General features: G+C 35.2%; 2 protein-coding genes across 3 annotated transcripts; both read right to left on the bottom strand.

Annotated features, from left to right (window-relative positions):
• Nucleotides 1-716: 716 nt before the first annotated feature.
• Nucleotides 717-7926, bottom strand: LOC121958104. Of its 2 annotated transcripts, XM_042506976.1 has the most exons (8): nt 7857-7921; nt 5431-5546; nt 4514-4657; nt 3640-3921; nt 2426-2662; nt 1576-1677; nt 1231-1302; nt 717-1064 (listed from the first exon to the last, which is right to left on the bottom strand). In XM_042506976.1, the coding sequence occupies exons 3-8, from the start codon at nt 4572-4574 to the stop codon at nt 967-969; spliced, it is 852 nt and encodes a 283-aa protein (XP_042362910.1). In that variant the 5' UTR covers nt 4575-4657; nt 5431-5546; nt 7857-7921; the 3' UTR covers nt 717-966. The 2 variants fall into 2 exon arrangements, 1 of the variants encoding a protein (XP_042362910.1); XR_006106819.1 differs by lacking the exons at nt 717-1064; nt 1231-1302; nt 1576-1677; ... (2 more) ...; nt 4514-4657; nt 5431-5546 and adding an exon at nt 6824-7412 and having other exon boundaries at nt 7857-7926.
• Nucleotides 7927-7984: 58 nt separating this feature from the next.
• Nucleotides 7985-15798, bottom strand: LOC121958109 (cell wall protein DAN4-like). Its single transcript, XM_042506982.1, has 9 exons — nt 15710-15798; nt 14095-14373; nt 13559-13789; nt 10123-10260; nt 9873-9974; nt 9038-9157; nt 8888-8953; nt 8587-8628; nt 7985-8082 (listed from the first exon to the last, which is right to left on the bottom strand). The coding sequence occupies exons 1-9, from the start codon at nt 15762-15764 to the stop codon at nt 7985-7987; spliced, it is 1131 nt and encodes a 376-aa protein (XP_042362916.1). The 5' UTR covers nt 15765-15798.
• Between the last annotated feature and the right edge of the window lie 1575 nt (nt 15799-17373).

The raw sequence follows: 17373 nt of genomic DNA, 5'->3' as shown, positions 1-17373 counted from the left end.
TGTACTGACTAGCCTCACAAATGCATCGCTAGTTTACTGTGTTTTTTAGGTGCTTTGTGTTAGTACATAACAATAAAAAGAGGTGCATGTTTAAAAAGACATAAGAAACATCTGAAGAAAACACTGATGTCTTTATTTATAGTAATTTAACTACATTGAACATTGACATTGCATTTTTTTTATTCAGTCTTAAGTAAATTGCAAAAAATTGTCTATTTATGGTCAAATTTAAGTTGTAAAAAAGCAAAAAATGTCATTTAAAATAACCAACACGAAGTAAAAATTTGGCTTGTGACAAAATATAACATATTGATTAAAGTGAAATTAAAAATATTATATAATAATAATCTATAATATACTATAACTTATACTAAATTATAGTACTTGTATAAAACGTAAACTAAACTGTGAATATGCAGTTTAGAAGAACACAAATTTTTTAAACAATTTTAATGATATGCAGAGTCAAATTGAACAAAATGCGCCAAAAAAATCATATAATCACATGTTTCTGCTAATCACTGACATATACTAGGCTGTGATAGGAATTTGAAAAAATCTACTCAGCATTAAATATATATTAAAAATTGTTATTTTTTTTTTTTTTTACATTTTTTTTAATCTAAAACATAGTGGCATCATGACAAAAACCTGGCTTTTAAAGGCTTAAATTCTGAAAATGGCTGAATATTTAATATTTATGATGAGGACTGATGTTGGTTAAAAAAAAGGAACTTAATGAAAGTTTAAAATCATATTAATGTAGAATATTTTGTGCACAGAGCGATACAAGTGTGTACAATATTAAAACGAACCTGCTCTCAAGCCATCATAAAGAACGATGAAATCACCTTAACGTGGTTTGTTGATCAGAAAATAAAGAGGCTCACTGGGCTGAGAAATCTCTGTAAGGAGGGACAAATATGAATATATACAGTTTAAATAGTTTATCAAACCAAATATTTATCAGCACAATAAATTTCTTGAATCTTTGCCAGAATTGTTTCCCAGAGCTGGAGCATCACGGAAGATGGAGGATATGAAATCCTGCCGGTTTGATCCAACTAGAAATGAAAACGTGTTTCAAATAACCATTATTGAACTGAAACTTTTCAATTCTTGCTTTCAACTGATCACTACATTTGTCATTTGTGCACAAAAGCATCCTTTACATTTTTTAGCCGTGTATCATTTGGTCAAAATACAGAAAATAAAACTCATATTTCTGACCTTGTGCTGGTTCAAAGTCAGATCCGTCTGTTATCTCAGCGTAGACAGTCTCATCCCTTTGTTCACCACTTCCTACAAAACAAGAATATGACTAAAGATTATTGATTCAATGATTATCTGCTTTACATGAAATCCACAAAAGGATTTTCACCTCAAAAATGTCACAAGGAATGCACAAAAGTAAAACATGTTCATATAATTTGTTATTTTGCAATCACAAACATGTCTATTTAAAATGCAACATTCGTGTTTTAATGTGTTGCAAGTAAATATCACTTTATTCATCACCACATCGATTTAAGTTTATATTTTTTTAAATGTAATTTGACTGAAAATGATGTTCACCTCGTCTGCTGATCCTGTATCTCCAAGCAAGGAAGAGGATGATGAAGGTGACGAGGAGGAGAGGGACGAGCACCTCAAGCACCAAAACAGGAAGAGGAGCAGCTGGAGGACGAAGTACAAACTCAAACTCAGACAATTACACATTTACACACAGCCAGGGGTTAACCGCATTTCCCATGATGCAAAAAAACGACAAAATAATTTAATTAGTGGGTGTTTTTTGCAGAAAAACAAAATGAAACAGATATGATGAGTATCAAATGTAGATTTAATCTGCATTCAGATGATATCTATCTCTCTCTCTCTCTCTCTCTCTCTCTCTCTATATATATATATATATATATATATACATATATACACACACCCCAATATTTAGAACATGAGCATTTGTGAACCCCAATAAAAACATAAAAGTAGCAGAGTACTTAAAAAAATGAAAAGTAAAGTAGTTAATGCTAAAGTTAATAATAAAGTTAATGCAAAAAATGTATTTATGTATCTATTAAGTTTTTATGTATCCATTTTAGTGTGTTTCACAGATTTACTATTTCCTACATAATTTTATTAACTGTAAAATATTTATTTATTATTTTACATATTATTATCCTTTACTTTACCTCTTATTTACACTTTGAGTATTTTACTTATTTTTTTTTAGTTTAATTCTTCCTCCAGTTTTACTTCACTAGTGTTGCAGGAATGCAGGAAATAAAGTGCCTTAAGGACATGAGGACACCCAGTTTCATTTGTTCCCTTCGAATGTGGAAATAAAAGCTGCACCCGTGAAATGACATTTCATCTGAATCAGCTGAAATGATGTGAGTGCTCCTCTCTGAGGGCCGTCCCTCACCTCTCTCAGACTGATCCTCCGTCACGGTCAGATAAGCAGCTGGTTTTCCATCACAGAGGTAAAGTCCAGCATCACCAGGCTGCACGTCTGTTAAATTCAACACGTGTCCCCTCGGATTGTCCTTGAAAGGAATCATTTCACCACCGTGTTTTCTGGTCCATGTTGGACGGTGTGAAACATCAGACGGGCACCTCAGAGTGACGTCGGCTCTTATTACAGCTGTGTGTCTTTTTGTTCCTGTGTGTGACAAACATACTGTCAGACTCCAAAGAACAAGAGGACATTTTTTTATTCAAATACCTGGAAAAAAACATTTTAAAGGGACAGTTCACCACAAAATTAAAAATACTTATTTCTCTTTATATCTGTGGTGTTATTTGTCAGTTCAGATTTTTTTGGTGTGAGCTGCAGAGTGTTGGAGATATCGGCCTCAGAGACGTCTGCCTTTTCTCTAATATAATGAAACTGGATGGCGCTCAGCTTGTGCTGCTCAAAACACCAAAAAGACATCTTTAGAAAAACCCGACAGCAATGCAAAACCACCAACATGTGATGTCTGAAGGTTGCAGTCTTCGAGTTGGGAAGTCTTTCTTCGGCCTTTGATGTAAAAGCTACAAAAGAGATGAATTGCATTTTAACGCTATGAGCGTTTAAACAAGAGCTTGATAGCTGTTTCTAGAACATTTATATTTTTATATGTAATCTTTCAAATGTATTTGTACTTCACTTCACTTTACATGGACAGCAGTTAACATTGATAGCATATTACACCAAAATTGATAGTATGATTTAGTATGTGAATTAATAATAATAAAAAAAGTTTCTTACCATTGACCAAACACTGATTTTTGCCCTCCATGTTTATGCATTTGTATATTTTGTATTCAGAACTCACAATTGGGTTTTTTTAGGCATATTTTCTCCGAAAAACCCAAAAACATCAACCATTTATTATAGCCAGAAACTGTAAAATGTGGTACTTTATGGTGAAGGGAGGGTCATTATTGCCCCTGCCACCCAAACAGTGTATTTAATATTTCCGTGTACTGGAGTATTGATTGGTTTAACTTATCTTTATTCATTCATTAGAGGGTGAACTGTCCCTTTAAATTAAACTAAATGATTTTACAGTTACAGATGAATTCTTACCACAAATTCTGATGAAATTACATAAACTAAAAGAAAGAAAGAGCTCTGATAAAGTTTGACGTTACCTTTTGGGATCACCATCAGCTCCACAGCTGCTTCGTTGTTACACAAATATCTTCCAGAGTCGGAGGCGTTAGTTCCTTTAATGTACAACGATCTAAATTTATCTGCTTGTGAACTGTAACGTTTGCCCGGGTCACTGAATCTTTCCTCTCTGTCACCGTCAGCTGTCAGTATGTCAACCTTACTTCCTCTAAACTCCCTGCTCCATGTCACTTTACCCTCCACCGAGCGAGGACACCGAAGAAGCACCGGCTGCTTTTCCTCCACTACTTCACGGATTATTTCTACAAAAGAAACACATTCATCCTTAATAAATAAAGCAGTGTTATAGTCAATTAACTCACATTTATTATGACCTCTTCAATCAGTGTTTCTTTACAAAACACACAGTAAGTCCAGAGTGTAACAGGACCTCAGAGTACTTTACTACTACTCTGAAACTTAAGCAAATCGGTTTGATTTCTTTCAAATACATGGGGATAAGGCAACAGGCAACTTAATAAAACTTTCATACCAGAAAATATGAAAAAAAAAAAACACAACTATGTTTATTAAAATGTTCTTTTTACAAATGTTGTTATTTTTTTCTATGACATGATTTTACTTTTTTTTTTTTTTACTTTTTCCCTATATTTTTGAAAATTTTCCAACGATCCTCCCCATTTTTTTGTAACAATTTTCTTAGGTAGTTTTCTTGTCACATTTTACTCATTTTTTGAATTTTTTTGGGACACTTGTGAAAGGCATTTGAACACAGCACAAGAAAACTGATGTCGATCCACTTTCAAAGATTCAAGTTATTTGAAAAACAAAAGAGCAGAAATTGTAAAATAATAAGCCGTCTGAGATAAATCGATGCACATAATGACTCCTTACCTGCAGCAACATTACAGCCCAGAGTGAAGGCCAACAGGCAGCTGAAGATGTTGACCGTCATCTTTACACAGACTGAAATGAGCCAGTAAATGTCTCATCTCGTCTCTAAGTGGGCTCAAAACAGGAAACTCTGACTGTGTTTCTCTGAAAAAACAAATGCATTTCACAAGTTTTCAACGATTGTTCCTTTTTAAATGATTATGTCATCTTATTTTGGTATCAGCAAAAAACATGCAAGTACCTGTGATGGAAAATTACTCATATTGTTTATTTAAAGGAATAAAACACCCACAAAATGACCAGCTGTAAGTCAGTGAGTCATGCTGTGAATGTGTTTTTCTCAAAGAAAACAGTGAACATATTGATTATTATTTGATTGGGGTCCACTTTAACAACAGAAGAATTACATTAAATCATCTGTTTATAACAAGTTTTATATGTTTAGTACTTTACTAACATATGCATTTTTGCCAAGCGGCATGGTTTTCCATGGCCGTCCAACCATCTGCAGATTAATGTGAATGTTACATTTATTAAAAAAAAACAAACAAACATAACAAAAAAAAAAACAAGTGAACACATTTATTCCAGTGAATCACTTTTCAAATAAATATATTTTGTTTGAGTATTTTTAATTAATTTATTTAATTTTTTTTGAGTGAGCACCAAGCGGCAAACCTCTGAGGCTGAAAAATGAAGCCAGTGTAGAAATACCAAAAAACTGCAGTTCCTTTAATGGCCACTGGAGGCTGGCTCCAAAAGCAAGTAAATCCTCATAGACCTCAATGTTAAAAAGCCAAAATTAACAGCAGAAATAAACTTGTTTACAGCCTGGTACAAAAAATGTTTTGTTCTCTGTAGCTAATTTCAACATTCGTGACAGCTGTAAAGGGGGTGATTTTTTTTATATAACTCACCTGTTTACATTTCATCGAGGCTCAAAATCAAGCATATTTAAAGCTGGGCTGCTTTAAGTGACAATCTGTCGATCGTGTCTTCAGCTTTGTACAGCAGGTTTCCATTAACCCTCAAACTGCACAAATAGAAATAGCGAACATGAAAAACACCAAATGAATATTTCCATAATACTGACATTATCTGCACTATGTGAGAAGTAAAATTACAGGTGTGTCTTGGAGAGGCAGATTCTTTCACTCCTTTATAAAAAAGTCATAAAGATGTCTCCTCTGTGTGGTGATCTATTTGAAGAGACGCTGCAGTTTGTCTCAGCTTCACCTTTTCCTGAGTTGCGAGGCAATTTGACACCGCAGTGACGTGACATGAAACATGTAGGAAGCCATCTCAACCACAGGATTATAATAGAAAGAAACAGACTGCAAAGCACTGATGAAGTCAGTGAGTGTGGGTGTCAGAGAGTAAAGCTCGCGTGTGCTTTGCTACAAAATTATTTTGGTATTGGCGTCTCATTTTATTAGGAAGCTTATTCTTAAACAGTCCACCAAAAAAAAAAAAAAAAAACAACTACATCCTGTTGTTTTGCAAGATAAATCTTAATTGAATAGATGACACGAGAATGCAGGTTTTCTTATTTATTTATCAAAACAGAAAAAAAATAAAAATTTGTAAACAGCTCATAATGTACGAACGTATTCAAGCACATTTGATGTTAATGGGAAATACTGTGATTTAGGGATATTTATGACACAAATGTTTACATAGTATTGATATTGTTAATTAAAATATAATACAGGTAAATTTCAAGGAGCAAATGAAAAGTTTCATATGTGTTTTTATATGTTAGCAGTAATTTGGGACATGTTAATGGAAGCCCTAAGCAGCCATAGATTCATATATAAATACCTTTTTTAAAATGTAATTTTTTTAATAAAAAAATTAAAAAATAATTTGAGGTATGAGATAAAATTAAATGTGATAGGCCTGAGATTGCCGACTGATGGACACTTATGCAGATAAGCTGTTTGTTTTGTGCTTTTATGCTTTCTATTCCAAAATAATTTTGAAACAAATCTCATGCTTATCACATTTAATTTGTTATCTTGAAATCTTAAATTATTTATGTTGTTATCTCACAAAAACACAGTATTCAGAGATCAGGTAAATTTTCTCATTATCTAGGGAAAACTCAGGGGGAAAAAAGTGTTTGAACGTATGGCAGCTTAGGGCTTCCGTACATACTTCACATAGAGAGATGTTCTTAACATTAAGGCCTATCACATTTAATTTGTCATCTCAAATTAGTTATTAATAAAAAAAAAAAAAATATGAATGTTTGGCTGTTCAGGGCTTCCGTACATATCTGTTCTGGCCATAGATATTGAGAAATATAAATGTCATTATGATTTTTATTCAGAAAAACAGCAGCAGCTTCCTTTTTGCATTTGTTTACAGTCAAGTGTTGCCCTCTCAAATATGGCAGTGAAGTTGACATCTACCTGTCCAGCAGATGTCCTCAGAGCTTCCCACAGGTCACCTGACTCTCATTCACCTGCACACCTGTCTCCACTTCCCCTAAGCAGCCCTGCAGTGCATAAACCAGCTCCCTTCACTCAGTCAGTTGCAAAATTAACAAAGTTAGCAGTTTCCTTTGTAGCTTTGCTTTCAAGCCATCACAGTCTGACCCTGATGTGGATCCAGTGCCTTACCAGTAAGCCTATATACACTTTTAATAAATCACTGAACTGATCCTGCCTCTTTTTCCTCAATCAGGACACATCCTAAAATTCACATTTCATAAGACTTTTAAACTCAACTTCCAGAGCTGAGAACTTGTTTCTCTCTATATTTTTCAATAAACAATTTCAGGGTTTTTTTTTTTTCGTGACAGTGGCACAACATCTAGGTCACTGGTACATGTTGTTTCCAGGTGCTTTGGGTTTCTCCAACAATACATACGTGTTGTCACTGAGCTGCGAAGAGCCTGTGGATTAAGATTTTTTTTTGTTTTACAAATTTCATCCAGTTTCATCTGATTTAAAACAATAATAAAAAATAATAAAATAATAAAAATAAAATACATCTGCCTCTCTTTAATTATTTTGATAATGTAGAATTTTGTTTCTGTTATCTCTAATTTTAAATTTAATGTAATTATTCATTTTGTCATCGTACTTATTTATGTGTTTTCATTTATTTGTTTTTTAGTTTGTTTATTTGTTTAATTATTCAAATTACATGACTTAGACATGAACTTTCTCTCTGGAGTATCAGTACCTGTAAAATTTGGAAAACATATGGGCACATATAAATGAGATGCAGCTATGTATATATGATTTATTATTATACTCTGCACAAAACTGAATGAAAATTTTATCACAAAAAATCATTTTAAATTTAATCCAACAGCGTTCATGTATTGTGTTACCTTTTTGATTTCCACCAGTGACAGTATCACCAATCAAGCAATAATGGGAGTCATCAGGCAGAGATAAGTCTGTAAGAAAGAAATCAAATATAATGAATATCTTATTGATTATAACAACAAATGTTTGGTCAAATGCTGATAAGAGCTCTGTCCTTACCGGTTTTCTTCTCCACTGGAGGAAGATCGGGAATGGTCGAGTACGTAGGATCATTTTTGTTTGATCCAGCTATTGAAACATTTATCAACAAGTTTGTTTTTTTTAGTTTGTTGCATGGAGGCACTTTTCACCAGCATTTAAACCTCAGAAACCTGAGAAAATTGTTTTTGATTTCTTTCAGAAACACAGGAAAAACATAACAACCAACTTGGCAAGAAATCTCCTGCAAACTGGAACACAGAAGCTGAGAAGGAAATGATCTGAAAATTAGCTGGGGTGGATCAATAGATATGATCAAAAAATGGGGGAAAATATCCAGAACATTATATTTCGTTTCGTTTTATCACTATCTTGAGGTCATTTAATTGATTTTATTTTTTTTTTTTATTATAATGTTCTTGTTACTTTTTTACTAATTTTTGGATAATTTTGGGCAATTTTTGTTAAGTTGCTTGTCACTCTATTCCCATGTTTTTGAAAGAAAACAATTTGCTCAAATAAAAACAAATAGAACATTTAATCCTTCCTTTTTCCTCTTAAATGTTGTTGGAGAAAATATGTTTAATTATTTACCTGGGAACTCTGCCATGCAGTATGTGGCCATGCTTTGTCCTCCTGCCAAAATAAAAGATGTTTTAACAAAAGCCATAAAAGTTATCTTTGTGCTTGTTTTGTAAAATGCAGAAAATATAAATGCATTTTTGCTTATGAAGCTCATGAAAATAGTCTGAAATGTAGCCACACTCACTGCATACAGACACAAGCAGAAAAAGCACAGAATGAATTTGGCATTGGTCTTGACCATAATAGAAAAAAAGGAAGTTGTTAGTGTGTTTATTCTACTTCTAAAAAAGGAATATTTCTAATTTCTCACCATTTGTGGGCTGCAACACGAATACATCCTGTATCTCGGCATAGACGGGGCATCTTTCATCGCCTCCTGAGAGAGAGACTGATAATGTCACAATATTAGTAATCCACTGATTTTGATTTTTTTTTTTTTTCCAGGTCGGGTTTTATTCACCTTGTCTTTTAAACCTGCGTCTTCGAGCACAGTAGATGATGATGATGATGATGACGAGGAGGAAGAAGGAGATTATTCCGGACAGCAAAGCAAGAGGTGGTGCATGTTCTCCGTTATTTACTGAAAGACAAAGTAAGAAGTTATCATTTTTTATATTAATGCTCTGAACAAATAGTGTTAGTATTTAAAGTATACTCAGCTGATGTGCAAACGTTATTCTTATGGATGGATTACTGAACGAGCCTACACCTGCAAAATGTCAATGAAACTACAAGGAAAGACTCAAAATTGCCAAAAGGAGACACAAAACAACACATTAGAGATGCAAAGAAGGAAAAACAAAATAACTTTTAAAAAAAGGTTGTAACAACCAGAAAGAGACAAAAACAACAAAAGAAATTCAAAATGACATTAATTAAAACCTTCAAGGTGTTCTTTGGATATTTCATGCACGAGAATGAGACTGATGCAAGGTCACAGTGACCTCTGACATTAGACCACCAAATCTAATCCTTCATCTTTACGTGGCTGTCAAGAGAAAAAAAAAAGGACACACGGTCACAATAACCTTAATCTTTGATGACCTAATACTTGTCGGTTCATCACTGAGTCCAAGAGGACATTTGTGCCAAATATGAAGAAATTCCTGCAAGGCCTTCTGGAGATATTGCATTCAAGAGAATGCATTGGACAGGGTCACCGTGACCTTGACCTTTGACCACCATATTCTAACCAGTTAATTCTTGAGTCCAGCTGGACATTTTTGCCAAATTTGGAAAAAGAAAATCTCTCAAGGTGTTCTTGAGATATTGCACTTTCTTTACTGAAGTCTCACCTGCGTCTGTTGCTGTTGCTATTGCTGTTGCTGTTGCTATTGCTGTTGCTGCTGTTGTTGTTGTTGTTGTTGTTGTTGTTGTCGTCGGTGACTTTTTGTCTCCTGTCAGGGGCAGACAAATACATTTGACCAGCTCTTTAAGATTAATCACATATTCATCAATTTGATTTCATTTTTAAATTATGCTTTGTTTTACTCTTCTTTCCATTTTTCGTTCCTCGTCTCCTGGTGTTCTTTATTGTCGTTGTACCTGTATTTTTCAGAGTTGGTGCTGCAGCAGTTGATGTTGGAGCTGCTGATGTTTGTTTTTTTGTGGGTGTAGGGCTCGCTGTTGAGGATGTTGTAGTTGCAGCCTTTGTTGTTGGTGCTGTTTTGGGTGTCGAGGTACCTTCAGGGTAGGAAAGAGGATAAAACTTAATTCAGGGCACACAAAGCACTTTACTCAGAGAGTCATGAGATCATTCTGAAAAAGGGAAAAAGGCTGTGGCCTTTTTGTGGTCGCTGGCAAAAGTGTTGTCACGCCTTAAACCAGATGAACGCAGAGGATGTTGTGTGCTTGGCTTGTCATGTTTCAAATAGAATTGACTTCCTTTCAGTCCTGCCCTCTTGGGCGTTTTGTTTTTCTGCATTATCATTTTTAAGGGAATCGAGAGGATTGTTGACACCTTTCTCACGTCTGCACAGCAAACATGAAGCAGCAGCCTGTTAGTTTAGCTTAGCATAAAGATTGGAAACAGAGTGGTTTTGTCTAAGGTACGAAGTCCACCTACAAGCATCTCTCATGCTCACTGATTAACACGTTATACCTTGTTTGTTTAATATGTACAAAGAACAAATGGGCAAGCTGACATTCGGTGTCAGCAGGAATTATCTGCTATTGCTGCATTCATGTGATGAAGGACGGAGTTTCCGAGTTCTTTCTTCTGACTTTGTCACGCTCATGTGCTTTGACGACATAAAGTGGGAAGCTGCATAGAAGATGGGTTAATGCTAAGAGTGTTAAAACAAGAGGTAGTTTCCAGTTTATTAATGGCAACACAGAGCAAAGGATATGGATATAAAGTGAGCCATGATTTTAAAGTATTTTAAACCACGATATAGATTAAAAAAATCTAATCAATGTCACTCTACATGGATGGCAGTTATTAAAAAAAACATATTACACTTGTGAGCAAAAATTGATAATTGACAAAATAGTTTCTTTGCACTGACCAAACTGACTTTTTGCCTGTAATATTTAGGCATTTATAACAACAAGTTGGCAACCTGTGTAGACATTTAGATGATTTTTGAAACTCCATCATCGATGACAGCCTCAGCTGAGAACACAGCGGACAGAAAATGGTCACAGTGTTATGATACGGTGCGAGATAACACCTGCCACAGTACACCGACAGGCACTGACAGCTAATACGCAGCCGGATAATTCACTGATGGATGGTGTCAGGTCCCTATAGGGCGGTTGAATGGATCCAACAAACCCTGGACTTTCATGCAGGAGTCCAGTGTTTGCTTCCAGTCTAATTATGATGTGTTTTCTCTACACCTTACAACATGCCTCCTTCCCTTGTAATCCCAACCATGTGCTTTTGCTGACATCCCGGCATTGGTAACTGCACCATAAAACATAAATAGCAGGCACAAAGGATACCTAGTAGAGTAGTAGTAATATGTAGACCAGGAAGTCCACTGCAAAGCAGCAACATGTGATGACTTATCATGGGACATTTAAGCAGCAAAACTAAAAACTGTAGTCATAAACTTGACAGAGGAAACAGAGCTTAACTTTTAGCTTCTGAAATAATAAATAAAATTATGAACAAAGTTACACTGCTCTTTGTGTGTAAATGTGCACAGTGTCTCTGTTAATGTGAATTCAGAAAGCTGGCTCTGCCCTGCTCTCTGCTACGTTCACATTTTAGAGAAAGTCATCAATTTTTTTTTATTAAAATGTGTATTTTTTTCATTCATTATTGATGTATTATTTAGAGCATATGTGCATTGTCTACCCGCCTGTGAAGGTTCATTTAGACCAGGTTTCTACTGGGCAATGGTGCAAATGCTTTCTGCAGCCTCGAAATAGCAAACTACAACTATGCACCCAACCACATTTTAACACCCTTACGCCCATGGGCACAGAGATGTAAAGTATATTTGCTTTGTGCACAACCTGGGGGCCGGCTGTGAAAAGGACATCAGTCTGAAACTAGCAGTGATGGTTGTGCAGGGCTGTGCAGGTGTAAGATAGACCATTTGTCTCTCACCTTTGATCACATTCAGATACATGGCAGGTTTTCCACCACAGTAGTAAAGTCCAGAGTGTCCAAGCTCCACAGTTGTTATAGTCAGCCTGTTGTCAACAGGTGAAACATAAAATCCTTTTTGTTGTTGTATGTCACCAGAGCCTCTGCTCCATGTTGGACCTGATCCTCCAAAATCATGAGGGCATGTTAAAGTGACCCTGGTCCCCTCTGTAGCATCACGTCTGATTGTTCCTGTAAACAACAAACAAACTCAAGTTAGTGAAAGAGTCACGTTTTATAATGCACAGTCATTATCTTATCAGTCAGAGGTCATGCAAAGAGTTTAAGGGATCTTTTCATTTAATTTTCTTTCTCTTCTAATTATCTTTCTCGTGTGACTGCATGAACAAGAGCACTCTTTAACATTATTGCTAAAGAAAGCATACATTTACTGAATAAATTTAAATCTTTCAGTAGATTTTTTTTTCCTGTGTGAGACCTGTGCAAAATAATAATATATAACTAACAGTTATAATAATCTTCATTTATATAGTGTTTTTCAAGCTCAAGCACAAAGTGCTCCCCAGAATAAAAAGGTTTACAGAATAAAATGTCAGAAACCCATGTAGCCCCTCGCCGCCCTTCATATGACATAACTAAAATTAAGAATATCAAGAACGTCAAAGCACAAAAAATATAGTAGTACTGCATACAAAAACACATTAGGGTGCACTCCAAAAATACAATTTCAGAAATAAGTAAACTGTAGATAAGAGACTTAAGCACATATAAGCAGATAAAAATTAAGAGTAAAGAATAGACACAAACAGTATGTAAAAACACACAACTTACACACAATTTTAAACAACATTTAAAATTCTTATTGAGCATAAACATTTGATTTAAAGTTTAAATATCTTGTGAAGTTAACATTTACAAGGATTTCAGTTTTAAAGACAAATGATGTGTCTTACTTTACGCCCAGTGAAGCACATCTAAATATGTATGAATAAAAATAAAATGACCAACTCAACTAAAGTTTAAAAAAGACTTAGAAATGCAGTGCACCAAAATACTCAACGACAATATAAGGAAGTAAATGTCAAACATGGATTTAATTCTGTTCCTGCCAATCTAGTGTGGCATGAAAACTTGATTTTGAGTAAGCATCATGATTTTATTGTACAAAATATGAAATATAAATATATATAGAGAGATATAAATATGAAATAGTAGTTGGATTGTTCATTTCATTAATATGCTGGTGCAGTTCTTTAATCAAAGTTTCATGAAAAAGGAAACATTTATCAGAGAAGTGATTTCTGAGACAGGAAACCTGCTCACTGCTCTGTACTTGTATGTATTTATACCTTTATTGTCTTTTTTTTTTTTTTTAAATGCTGTTTTCTTATTTCACCAATAAAAATGTCTGCTGTCTCTCACCTTTGGTCACATTCAGATACACGGCAGGTTTTCCACCACAGTAGTAAAGTCCAGAGTGTCCAAGCTCCACAGCTGTTATAATCAGAGTGTTGTCAACAGGTGAAACATAAAAACTTTTTTGTTGCTGTATGTCACCAGAGCCTCTGCTCCATGTTGGACCTGATCCTCCAAAATCATGAGGGCATGTGAGATTGATGCTGGTCCCCTCTGTAGCATCACGTCTGATTGTTCCTGTACAGAAGAAAGATATACTTGATGAATTTGTTGTCCCACATGTTCTACATTTTCTCTCAAGTGACTATTGAAATATTCAAACTTAACTTTAAACTGTGCTGAATATCAGGGGTGAGCTGAGAGAAATGTCCAAATACAGAAGCAGGATTTAATGTTACTTCATAAATATATACTATTTCTTTGGCATGATATTTACTCTTACAGCACAAGCTTACAATTGAGATTTGGTATTTAAAAAAAAAAGAAAGAAAGAAAACAAAAGAGAAACTCTATCAGAACAAAAACTCTGAGTGTGATGTTACCTGATGGGATCACCGTCAGCTCCACAGCTGCTTCATTGTTACAGAAATATCTTCCAGAGTCTGAGGTGGTAACTCGTCTAATGGCTAGAGACTTATCTGCCACCGAACTGTATCGTCTGCCCGGATCAGAAATGTGTTTTATCTCCCCGTCGCCAGCAACTGTCAATATGTCAAACTTGTTTCCATCAGTCTCTCTGCTCCACGTCGTGTCTCCGCTCACAGAGTGAGGACAGCGCAGAGAGACTGCGGTCCTTTCTTTGACTATTTCATGGAGTATTTCTGCAAAAGAAACAAAAACATATATATTGCTTTTCAAGTTGAGAGAAGTGGTTTGGGGGTTCAGTTACTCTTTAACTGTCGAGTGCTCACTGATATTAATTCAAACTTCCAACATAACGACCAATCAGCAAACACTGGGCCAAGCAGTGTTGTTACAGGTGAGGCCCTGCAGCACTAAAAACCTTTTTTTCCATTGTTTCCCTCTCAGGCTTTGATCCATGTGGTCTGACAACATTTCCAAAGTCTAGAAGAGCTGCACAATTAAGTATCCATTAGCACTGGGGACACATCCCCCTCAATATTAAGAACATGCTTATCTGTATCCTGCAATTAAGGTGGCAGTGGACTTTGATTTGGACAACATTAAAGGCATTTACACCATAAACTGATGTCAAAAAATGTGCAAATTGGTGCATAAAAATAACCAGAATGCAGAAACTGATTTGATGAGCAAGTAAAAAAAAAAAAAAAAAAAAAACATAGCAAGAAATTATTTTAAAAATAGTAAAAATATTCAAGAAAATAACCTGAAAATTAGCACACAAAAAAGAGAAAAAAGGGAAAGTTAAACATAAAAACAATGAAATGACTGGGAAAACCTACTTCAAGTTAAAACAATTCTGTAATCTTAGTTATAGTTTTCTGGATTTTTTTTCTCTAGTTTATTTTTAATTATTTTCTAAATCTACTAATTCCTTGCAATTTGCAGGACATTTCTTGACAAGTTCCCCGTTGTCTATCTGTCCAGGTTTTCAAAAGAAATCAGACCAATTTATTAAGGATTTCAAAGTTTAAACTCTGAACAACAGCGTCTGAACGCAGAAAAAAAAAGATGTTGATCCAGGTTTCAAAGAGTTAAGTGCAACCTTTGACTTCGTCTACGCATCTGCATGAATGAAAGTGGAGCAAACTGCCACCAAGTTTTGGACCCAAAGTTCAACCAACTTTAGCTTTGCATGCTAAATATGTGTGCATCTACATGGTGTATCACGGGGCATTTTGACTGACGGGAGGTCAAAATTTTAGACGTCTTGTGTAACCTGCATCTTTATCTTCAGACTGCAATAAGGACACGAAAGGGAAGCGCCAATACCTGATTAAATGAAGTTACGAGTTTAGATTATAATTGTTCCTGTAATCTCTTATAAAGTTTGATTATACGTATTTGACTGATAGAGACTTTTGCGCGCTTCCTGAAGTTAGAACACGTAACTTCACACCAACAACAGGTCGTGAAGTTTTGCAGAAGTCAGACTACAAACATCACACACTCTATAATAATGAAAACACTATTAAAACTATTGAGATAGAATTGATAAATCTGAAAAGCCCTTACCTGCAGTGACATTACAGCCCAGCAGTAAAGCCAGCAGGCAGATCTTCATCCTCATCCTCACGCAAACTGAAATGACTGAACACTGACCGCAGTATCTATCTGTAGTGAGAACAGGAACTCAGCTGTCTGGGTGTAAATGCGCCCTTCCTCTAACTCAAAACCCACAATGTCAACTCATTATTTTCTCTCTATGTTTCTCCTGTATGATGCTTCCTCTTTTTTGAATATAACCTAATTCACAATACATACAATTAGTCAAATTCTTTTTTTAAATTATTACAAAATAGTTTACAAATCAGAAGTACAAATCTTTCCATGAGTCACAAGTCTCACTTACACACTTGATGCAGAAGTGTTTACTTTTGCTGTGTTACTGTATAACACTGCTGCAGTAAGTAGCATTATGATGATAGCAGCTGTGTTGTCTGGTCATAGGTGAGGTAACTTTTGTGCTGGAAAAAGACATGACTTAACCTCATTTATTGTTTTTTTAAAAACATACACTCGTTCTGAATTTGAAGCCTGCAACAAATTGGGACAGTTTGAGAACTGAGGACACTCACTGTTTCAGTGAGAGACAGGTCTGCACTGCAGGCAGGTCAGTCTATTTGCACTTTGACTACAAAGCCACGCTGCTGTAAAATGTGCAGAATGTGTCTGATTGTCTCGCTTTACACAAAAATCACGGCATTATTTGACAACTTTGGAATGAGAATGGCTTGCATCAGAGTAGCAATACTGCAGCTATCACCTCCCACCTCCCCTTTAAGTGTATCGGTCCCTAATGTTATGTCCGAGGTTATGTGGGAAATGAATTAGACAGGACAGGAAGAGCGGAGAAGGTGGACCAAAAATACAAATCAAATTAATAAAAGAGCTAAAAAATCCCAAAAGGTGGAGCAGGAGAGGTTAGAGATATATTTCTGATGTTTTCTGTGAAGCACTTTGAATTGCCTTGTTGCTGCAATGTAATATGCAAAAAAGGCTTGCTTGTAATGTCATCAGTGTATCAGTAGCAGTGGAAGTAGTAGTACCAGTTAGTGTAGTGGTGTCAGTGTTGAAAGCAGGATGACTGTTTTGTGAAAAACCTGTTTGACTGAATAATGACGTATGCTGATGACAGCTGAGTTTTGACAGCTTTTGTTTCTGCATGATAGAGGAACAGATATCACTTTCTGTTTTTGGTGTCTGTTCCAGCAGTGTTGCAACGTTTGTTTCCTGCGTCCTTGATGCATTTAAGCCTGCAGGCATGCAGTAATGGTTTCAGTTTACCCTCAAATTGCAGAAACTGAAATTGCAAAATACGCCTTTCGTCAATTTCTTAAAAAAAAACTCCAAATGACAAAAAAGTTTTTTACGCCCGCATTAGGGTGGTTTTGGGTGATTTGAAAGCACAAAACTGCAATGGAAACCCTTTTTTGGCTTTTTTAGGTCACGTGGCTGCAGATAAAGCAGATGATGATGTGATAATGTTTTACTGTTCAGTGGAGGGAAGATAACGTGTGAAAGGAAAACATAAAAAAACTTCACTCAAAAAGAAAGACAGTTCATTTCTCAAAATGTTGAACTATTCATTTAAAACGATGAAAATAAAAATGATATATTATAATAATAATTGAAAAAGACTCATAGAACTTCATTGATTAATTTGCAAAACATTAAAT

This window comes from Plectropomus leopardus, chromosome 18, assembly GCF_008729295.1.
Source record: "Plectropomus leopardus isolate mb chromosome 18, YSFRI_Pleo_2.0, whole genome shotgun sequence".
Taxonomy (NCBI): domain Eukaryota; kingdom Metazoa; phylum Chordata; class Actinopteri; order Perciformes; family Serranidae; genus Plectropomus; species Plectropomus leopardus.
This window is presented reverse-complemented; position numbering and strand designations above follow the sequence as displayed.

Coding starts and splice junctions, on each gene's coding strand:
- LOC121958104 (XM_042506976.1), bottom strand. CDS start 4,574: ATGACGGTCAACATCTTCAGCTGCCTGTTGGCCTTCACTCTGGGCTGT. Junction 3,922..4,513: donor GGGCTGTAATGTTGCTGCAG/GTAAGGAGTCAT, acceptor TTTCTTTTGTAG/AAATAATCCGTGAAGTAGTG. Junction 1,678..2,425: donor GGAGGATCAGTCTGAGAGAG/GTGAGGGACGGC, acceptor TTCGTCCTCCAG/CTGCTCCTCTTCCTGTTTTG.
- LOC121958109 (XM_042506982.1), bottom strand. CDS start 15,764: ATGAGGATGAAGATCTGCCTGCTGGCTTTACTGCTGGGCTGTAATGTC. Junction 9,975..10,122: donor ACCAACTCTGAAAAATACAG/GTACAACGACAA, acceptor TGCCCCTGACAG/GAGACAAAAAGTCACCGACG. Junction 8,629..8,887: donor CGTGTTGCAGCCCACAAATG/GTGAGAAATTAG, acceptor TTATTTTGGCAG/GAGGACAAAGCATGGCCACA.